General features: G+C 27.5%; 1 protein-coding gene across 1 annotated transcript; it reads left to right on the top strand.

Moving 5' to 3' along the window:
• Positions 1–1,087: 1,087 nt before the first annotated feature.
• Positions 1,088–9,413, top strand: LOC112680378 (DDB1- and CUL4-associated factor 10). The gene is made up of 8 exons (XM_025550462.1): positions 1,088–1,804; positions 2,690–2,803; positions 3,298–3,495; positions 3,578–3,752; positions 6,462–6,611; positions 6,673–6,848; positions 6,913–7,094; positions 8,261–9,413. The coding sequence occupies exons 1-8, from the start codon at positions 1,560–1,562 to the stop codon at positions 8,923–8,925; spliced, it is 1,905 nt and encodes a 634-aa protein (XP_025406247.1). The 5' UTR covers positions 1,088–1,559; the 3' UTR covers positions 8,926–9,413.
• The last annotated feature ends 397 nt before the right edge of the window (positions 9,414–9,810 follow it).

Below are 9,810 nucleotides of genomic sequence, written 5' to 3'. Positions count from 1 at the left end.
TTTATTTTCATGTTTAACTGGTATTTAGAAATAATCAAGATTTATATATTCTAGCATTTGCATATATTTTTTGAGAGGTCCTTGAGATACCTATGTGAGCTATAAATTTGTTTCGGCAAACTTAGAAAGTAAATACGAAATTTTATATTGATTACTATTGCATATTTTGAAATTGAGTACTATTTTTGCTTGCGTGTGTACCGTGAGTTTTTTTCTTAATAACAAAAATAATTTAATCTTAGCACTTATCCGTCAGTGGACACCGAGAGATCGTTTTCTATGTACAAGACTCTATTCAATAAAAATCGTAGATCATTTAACAATGAAAACTTGTAGAATCATATAATAATTAAATATAACTTTCAATGCAAGTATAATATTAATAGGTGTGAAAATACTGTTAAAACAATTGTATCATATTTCTATTAACAGAAAAATAGCGGAACAAATAAAAAATTACAATGGCAAATTATGATGTACCTACCTAGTATAATTAAATTTTTTTTTCAATTAAAACATCTCAAATATTTATTTTCATATATAATATTACATTTTTATTTGAATGGTTTAGCATTTTCAATGTTTATTTCAGCACTTGTATGTTTACGAGAGCATATTATTGAGCTTAAAACAATTTTTGTTTAAAGGTACGAACTATATGCCCCGGTAATAATCAAATAAATTAATGAAATCAATAAATATTTTTTCGACTTGTTATCATTATCCACAAGTTACACATATGAATTTTGTAACTTATTGTGGTTTTTATGTAAGAAAGGGGGTGTGGTGGCTTAGCCTCATAGAGTAAGACTTACTCTATGCTCACTTTTTAATACATTTTCATGTTCCCCCCCCTTATTAAAAAACCCTGAGAACGCCTGATCGTGACAAACCATGCGTAGAAATCGCGTCGTCCGTGCTCCGTAGGACATAGTGTCGTTACGTAAGCGTGTAACTATATTCATTTCGCCGTCAGCTGTTCTGCCGTTTAAGAAATCAAATCAAACCGTCTTTGGTTCGCGCGATTCCTCCGGTAGGCGTGATTATAGATTTACGAGACAACATCGCGTCGCACGAAAACACGTCGTCGTGGAATACCTGCTAATGTGAAAACAACTGAAATTTTCCGTTTTCGCGATCACGATTTTCGTTACTGCGGTCGGCACACATTGCGGATTACGTTCCTGATAAACTGATAACGCCGTCGGATACCGTTGATAACGTTGTCAAATATTATTTTCTCACTGATAGCCGCTCTGCTGCTGCTGCTCTCTCGTCCACTCTCGATTTCTATTGCGCAAATTTCCTACACACAACGCACGCAATACGAATATTTATCCGATTTTTTTTTTTTTTCAAAACCACCATGTACCCGCTTGAAAACTTCGATCCCCGGACCGCCGTCGCTGTCTGAGACCCGTCGGCCCCGGCCCCGGCCCTGTGCAGTCATCACGGCCCACTCGAACCGCGCGCTGTTCGACAGCCTACGGGGGATAACGAACACCGTGGTTTTCGCCGAAGACTTGGCGGTCCGTCCACGCGAACCGACAGCGACCATCATGAGCGTGACGTACTACCACCCGGACGGTCTGCAGAGTGTCAAGCGCAGGCGGACCACCAACTTTCGTGACACCTATCTGCGCAACCGAGAATATGGTTTTCGGCCCAAGTATGGCGATCAAAGTCGTCTACACTGCGAAATGTACACGTCTTTGTATCCGATCGCCAGATGGGAGTATGATGTGTCCAACGACGATGTAGCCAATCCTGGAGGTATTTTCAATTTGGAATTCTCCCCAGATGGGTAAGCATTTTTATCTCATCACCTGTTTTACTTATTAAGTAACTTGTTCAGTGATGATAAAGTGCTCGTGTTAAACATCATAATTTAATAATATTTCTATCATTTCAGTTCAAATTTCATTTAAATATGTTAATTTAAATCACAATCTTCTAAAAAAAAAAGACATTTAGTCTTGCAATTTTAACATACATTTAGAAAAATTAGGATTTTTAAACATGAATCAAATAATTATCTTTTTCAAACCTATGTATGAATGTCTATTATAAATATTTTCCGCTGTTATAATATTGGAGATGTTTCAATGTATACAATTTATTGTATTTTCCAGTATGATTACATAATACTATATCTCTTATCTGCATTACTTACAAAATATTTATTTTCCATAAAATAATAAAAACTGAAATAATGTTGAAACATAATTTTATTTATGTATATTATTAATACTTGTGCTTTGTTTGTTAGAATATTCTTAGAAAAAAAAAATGCATAACCTTTTAAATCATGGTCAATTATATTTATAGTAATTGCCGCCAAGTAACTATAACTAACCATAACCTTCATCTTTGTTCAAATAATTTTAAATCAAAGCAATATTGTTCATATAATAGTAATAATTATTAAATTTATTTTCTAAAAACATATTCTATTATATTTATTGCTACAATTTAATCCTTTATAATCTATACAACAGTGTAGAATATTGTGTTTTATAAATATATTATTGAGTTCTAAGCGACTAATAAAATAATCATATGATCAATCTTTATCTTTTAATAAAGTTTATTCAAACATATTTATTAAATGAAACAAGTTATGATATTTTAAAAACAAATCACATATTACTTACAAATAATTGTTGATCATTAATTCATTTTAATCTAGAAAAATACTGGCTGCAGCTTGTGAAAAGAAAAGTTTTATGTTGTTTGATCCTGTTACACAAAAGTATATAACATCAATAAAAAAAGCACATAATGATTGTGTTAATTGTATTAAGTAAGTATCCCAAAACCAACAATTAATTAATTTATTTTAAATTTCAAAATGTGTTGTATGTTGTATTAAAAAAATCACTAAAAATTTAAGGAACTATAAATATTGGACAAATTATTAATGTATTACAATGAACAATTTATAAAGATTACATAACATTTATAAATTGCTTGGCATTAGTTTCTTAAGACTGAATCATTTTTTGAATTAAAATGTATTAATTTTATTAAAAATTTGTTAATTATTTAAAAAATTATACAGTCTATATACATACAATATTATAATTTTATTTTAAAATGTAATATTATAACTATCAGTAAATACTTAAGTGTATTTATTTTAACAATATAAATTATATAATATACAAATATTTTATTTTGCTATCTTAAAAAATGTTTCAAACAATAAATGTATGATTTCTGAGTATATTTTAAATTGCTTTTAAATAAAATATCATTCCAAACATGTACTAAAATACCATTGTTATATTTTTTTAGGTTCTTAGATTCTCGAATGATGGCAACTTGTAGTGATGATACAACTATTGCATTATGGGATATTCGTAATCTTAAAGACCACATTAAACTTCTAAAAGGACATTGTAATTGGGTAAAAAGTATTGAATACTCAGCAAAAGACAATTTATTAGTTTCTAGTGGTTTTGATGGACAAATTTACACTTGGGATATCAATAGGTAAAAATTTTAATTTTATGTATAATTATAATAAATACATTATTCAAAATTACAAAATTCTTTTAAATGTTGTACTAAATAGTTATTCAGAAGAAGGTAGAATTCTCAATAATTCTGTATGTCATATTAACGGACTAATGCGAATTAAACTTCTGCCAGACTCCAGTAAATTGATTATCTGTACAACAAGTGGTTTCATCTTACTTATTAACAATTTAGAATTACAAACATTAGCTGCAGATATTCAAGGATTCAAAGTAATTTTTTTTTACTTATATTTATTTATTAAGCATATTAATTAAATAGAAAGCAAATTGTGCTTGATATAATTTTTTTAAAATTGTGCCTTGCAAAAATTCATTTTTATAAATATAAAAATCATTAGGTACAATCTAATCTAAATTTTAAAATATAAAGAAATTTTTACTTTTATTAAAAATATTAATTTTGTATTACCCACTAATATATTTCTACAAATACATTATAGTTTTATTTGTTATAAAAATTGTAACTAAAAAATTTTTTAGTGTAAAAATAATTGAGAATATTTTAGTAGATAATTACAACTTTACATAAGTGTTATTTCTTAATTTTATCGTTTCAATGTTTTTTTCCGATTTCAAATTTCCCAAGTAGTGTTTTTTTTTTTAATTGTTGAAAACAACCTTCAACGAACTTTTGTACCGTAACGCGAATCTATAGCGCTATTAATTTTTATATACAAATTTTATTGAATTTATTACAATGTACTATTGTTGAAACTAACATACAACTAAACAAATTAAATTGTAGAAACCAACTAATTACTTATCAATACAATACATACTTTTACTTTTTTCTAGAATATTATTTTATTTTAGTGAAAAAATTCTAAGACACAATAGGATTTTATTTTATCGGCTCTAATTTTATTTTTAATCGTACATTGAAAACAAGAAATATAATTGTCTACGATTAAATTAAAGATTTAATTAAAGTTAATATGTATTATCGTGGATGCTCATATCCGATATCGTAACGTTAGTTCCGAGAACACATTATTTCTCGTACGCGCATATACATGTCATTTCGTACAAGGTAAAATGTAATTTTATTGTTTACATAAATGCAAAAATTGCCAAAAAGGAAATAAAATCAAATCGACTTCCCGATGTCTGATTTTAATTTTAAAAAAAGATTTTGATACCTTTCGCCTTAGTTAGCACATCTTGAAAGCACTTTTTTTATTTATGGTTCTATTTTTCTAAATAAAAGAAACAATTTCGAAATTATTATAACAAAAATTTAATAAGCAAATGTTTTTCAACACTACTTGGGACAAAATTAGAAAATCGGTTTCCTAGTTCTTCTAGGAGATAAAAAATGTATACGTATAGTTTAAATTAAAATCTGGCTACGAAAAGCATGTTAAATTTGCTTCCGCTTTTTTGTCTAAATGCATTAAAAATATGACATGCTCCAACCCCCTTAATGTCTCAAAAAAACCTTTTGCAGACATTGTTTATTTGAGCTGAGATGGTTAAACATTACATTTTGTGGTTATTTTATAAATACTGCAAGCAAGGATAAATTCACATTAAGAATAATAAATTATTATGATAAAAAAAAATAAATATAAATATATGGTAAAAAAAATTATATTTAATACATTTTTATTATATTTTCGGGCTAATTGAAACAAAAAAATTAACTATGATTCTTAATGCTCAAATTCTAAAAATCTTATTATATTAAACACGTTGGCGACGAGCACCGTTTTTGCTATCTATTCATAGCCTCTATAAAATGAAAACTGTAATAAAATCACTTACAGTGACATCTAGTAAATCATTTTGGTACCAATCAATTTGTCTGATAATGGCAAACACGTTTCTGTAACAATAACGGTGGGTGGAATGGAAAAATACTTTTTCCAGGACGGCTGGGTATCACCGGTGACACCCGAGCTTCTTAATTGTACCTATAAGTATAGATATGTGTAGGCGTAGATATCTCTGACTAAATGTCTAGCTACCATAGTGTTCTTGGAAAAACCATTAGGTGGTACCGTAAAGTTGCGTTCGAGTTTCTTTTTAGTACGGCAGTTGTATTAAATGCATGGAATGTTTATAAGAGTGTCACAAATAATAGTAAAATTCAAGTAAAAAAAATTCCCCGAAAATCTCATTCGTGAACTACTCAGTGATGTGATTTCTTCAAAGTTGACAACTTTTTCAGTTTCTACAAAATTTGTTAAAATACCACATCACTTGATTGAAATTGAAGTTGGACATTCAAATAGAAAAAAACGGAGAAGATGTGTAGGTTATTAAGAGAATCTAAGGTTGACATTGGACTCAAATGATTCCAAGAAAAAATACAAAATGGTTTCAACCATTTGTCAAGACTATGAAAAACCATATTGTTTATAGTGTTTTCAACATAAACATTAGCTCCTAATTATTTTTATACTTTAATTTGTTATTGCAAGTTTTATTTTTTGTTATTTTATATTGACATGGTTATAAGTTTATAAGTTGATCATATTTTATTTATTATTTTTATTGCAAGGATGTAATTTTTTTAATGTTATTAAATATAATAAGTTATTATAGTCAAAAGAATAGGTTTATATTTTACATTTATTTAGGTATTGCCTGAAATGCACAAATTATTAATTTTTCTAAAATAGTAAATATCTAAAGCTTGACTTATAATCACTGACCAGAGTAACACAAGCTTAAGAATATAGTAGTAAACATGTTTTTGTTCTTAACTCTTAATATAATTACATTTTGAACTTGGAAAGTTTAATTAAGTAAAGTATTATATGGTATTATATAAGTATTATATACTGTTCAGTAAGAAAAACTAGTCGGGTGTCACTGGTGACTTCTCTCATTACAATGTATTAATAAATATTAAATTTTCTAATTTTGAGTTATAATTTATTAATTGTATTATGTTAATTAATTTTTTTTTTATAGCCAAATATGTATCGTTTAATGCAATTGAGTAAAACTACCATTCCTAATGCAGCTGCCCACACTCATATGTTTACTCGTAAACGCAACCGAGTTGAATTTATTGTAGATTTCCCTAGAAATGATGATGCTGAAATAATATCATCTATTCAGGTATTTATTTATTATAATTTTTTTTTTTTTGCAAATTATGTATGTTAATATATTTTTATAGGTTCATCCACAAGGTTGGAATGTATTAAGTCGTAATGTTACTAGTGATGAACAATCAGAGTGGACTTGTGTACATGATATACAAGACATTGCTGTTCCTAAAGAAAGAAGTGAACCTGAAGAAATGAGTTCTGAAGAAGCTAATTCATTGGAACATTCCTTAGCTGATGATCCAATGTAATAAATCTTACATAGAATTTTATTTTTATCAAAGCAACTAAAATTTTCATTTTATGTATAGGGAATCGAGACTTCATCGACGTACACATGTAGTCATTCCTCGAGACATAAATGTTGGTATAAATAGTATGATACCATTTTCTGTGTTGGGACCCACAAGAGGTAACCGTCAAGCCGACTTGTGGGAAGCAATGATGAATGTCAGTGGTGGAAATCGCATAAGAAGTTTAAGATATTTATCTGGCAAGTTAAATAATTATGTACTTTTAAAAATACATACTACAGTTAAACTTTTATTACTGAACTATTATTTGATTTTTTTTTCTACTGTTATGGAAAAGTAATACTGTTGAAAAATAAAATACAAATGTGTTTTTTATAGGATATTTAAAAATACTAGTTTTACACTAATAAAAAGTATTTATATATAGAACATTTAATGTTAGTATTTTATCATTCTCAAATTCTTACATAAATAAATCCTTTAGGATATCACACAAAATTATTGTAAACGCACATAATAATAAACACAAATTTGTGACATATAGTATTTTTAATTTATCAAACCTTTGTGATTCTTATGTGAAATATTCCCTGGTTCTATTGTTTTAACTTTAAATTATTATTTACTATTTTTAATCCAAAAATAACCTAGATTTACATTCTTTATAATTTATATGGAATCATTAACATTATTTAATATGATTTGTATAGAATAATTAAATATTTAAATTATTATAATTTTTAAATGTACTATTTTGGTGCACAAGACATTCTTAAATATCAATATTGATTTACTTTATTGAGAGTCATTAAAATTTTCAAACAATTTTGTATACCAAAAAATTTAATTTTTTTTTTAAATTTCAAAAATTATGATTTAAATTATTAAATATGTGTTCATATCATAATATATTTAATTATACTTGTTTTAAATATAAATTTAATGAAAAACGCAACACTAAAGTTAAGTCTAAGACACCCCTAATTCCAAAATTTGATACAGTTTATTAAACTAAAAAATTATGTTTTCAGTACACATAAATCATTTATTGGCATTTTCTTTATATCTTATAGGAATTTCTCAGTGCTATAAAATATAGAATTTATCAACACTCACCATGTTAATACATTTGTATGACATGATTGTCTTCATATTTTATCCGATAAAAACTCTTTAAGTTTGTCAAGATAACAATTTTCATTTATGATCTTAATACATTAAAAATAATAATAATTTATATGAAAAACAAAGTTTCAACAAATTTTATAAATAGTGTCGTAAAATTACAATATATTTAATACTTAGTAACAATAAATGTTTTATTAATTAAACTACAATTTACGAACAAACTTTCACTTGCAATTCTTACAGATATTTAATGTTGAAAATAAATTTGTTTTTTTAGAAGGACGAGAGCGTGTATTAGGTACATATTCCGGAGTGCGAATTGTACGTAGCGCAACTGGATTACAAGAACAAGAAGATTTGGATGAAATTATGGCAGAAGATCGTCCGGCATCCGAAAGATTGGTGACAGTATTAATAAACCGCAATAGCCCTCCTGATTTGAGAATGCGTAATTATCTAATGGGTAATTCCAGAGGTGAAAGTGCTCGTCCAAGACGTGTAGGTAATACAGATGTTGGAACTGTAGCGGATACAGTAGTATTTATAGGCAACCGGCAGCGCCGTAACAACTACGTTCTCAGCTGCATGAATAGATTCCAGGTGCCTCCAGATCATAAAATTCATAAAAACTTTAACCGTCTTACACATTACATTGAAGAAGCCAATGTAGGTAGAGGTTTTATTAAAGAATTATGTTATTCCAATGACGGACGTTTAATCTGCTCCCCTTTTAGTAATGGAGTTAGATTGTTATCGTTTTCCCCCAACTGTGATGAATTATCTACCTTACAACCAAAATTGCCTGGAATCAAACTCCACGAAATTGGTACAAACGTATCTCACTCTAACATTGTACTCTGTACCAAATTCTCACCTGTCCATCCTTTGCTAGTATCGGGGTGTTTAGCCGGTCGAATTCTTTGGTATCAACCAAGAATTTAATACTTTAATACTCTATAATGTTGTGTGTATATTATATTTTTTGTTTTTTCTGTTTTTCTACTATGATCTAATTTTCACTATTTGGTTAATACATTATTATTATTTTTTTTTTTTTTTTTTTTTATTGACAGTAAAATTAATACCACAGAGCATCTAAGACATATGTAGACATATTTTTTTTACTTGTATACATTTAATTATTAACAATTGGGCTCTAGTCCATCTATATAATAAAAATAAATAAAATGTCATATTAATGATATCACAGGTTTTACTATATAATATAAATTATTACAACAGTGTATTTAAGATTTAGCGCACACCAAAAGAGTTTCATTTTTTTTCTCGTACAGATCTAATTCAGCAATGGCCATTTGTACGCAAAGAAATGTTAACTCATTAAGAGACTGCATATAATGATTAATTTTTTCTATTTTAATTTGAATGATTATGTTGAAATAATACATTTATAGTATTATAAAATTCTTAAATGTTTTTATCGGGATCATTTTTATTGATATTGTTCATACATTTTATTTATAATAGTTTATATTATTATACGTTATTAGATCTTGAAAACCCCTTGTAGTTTATTATTTTTAGTGCAATAATATTTTAGTAAACATTTTAACAGTCAACAACTCGATACCATAAGCAAAGAGAAAACATAACATGGTGATTTTATTTTTCTCTGTATATTTCGTATATATTTTGAGCAAACATTTTGAAACTTCTATTTCAATTGAATTGGCATAACCCAACAATATGTTGGTGGACAAAAATATCATTACTATTAGCTAATCAATTATTTTATCATTACAATGATGACTATTAGTTTGTTCCTATGAGGCAAATGGATTCTTACAACGCCCCCAAAGAATAGAG

The sequence above is a fragment of the Sipha flava genome, unplaced genomic scaffold, assembly GCF_003268045.1.
Source record: "Sipha flava isolate LNK unplaced genomic scaffold, YSA_version1 176_pilon_pilon, whole genome shotgun sequence".
NCBI lineage: Eukaryota > Metazoa > Arthropoda > Insecta > Hemiptera > Aphididae > Sipha > Sipha flava.
The sequence above is the reverse complement of the archived record's forward strand: the minus strand, read 5'-3'. Positions and strand labels throughout refer to the sequence as shown.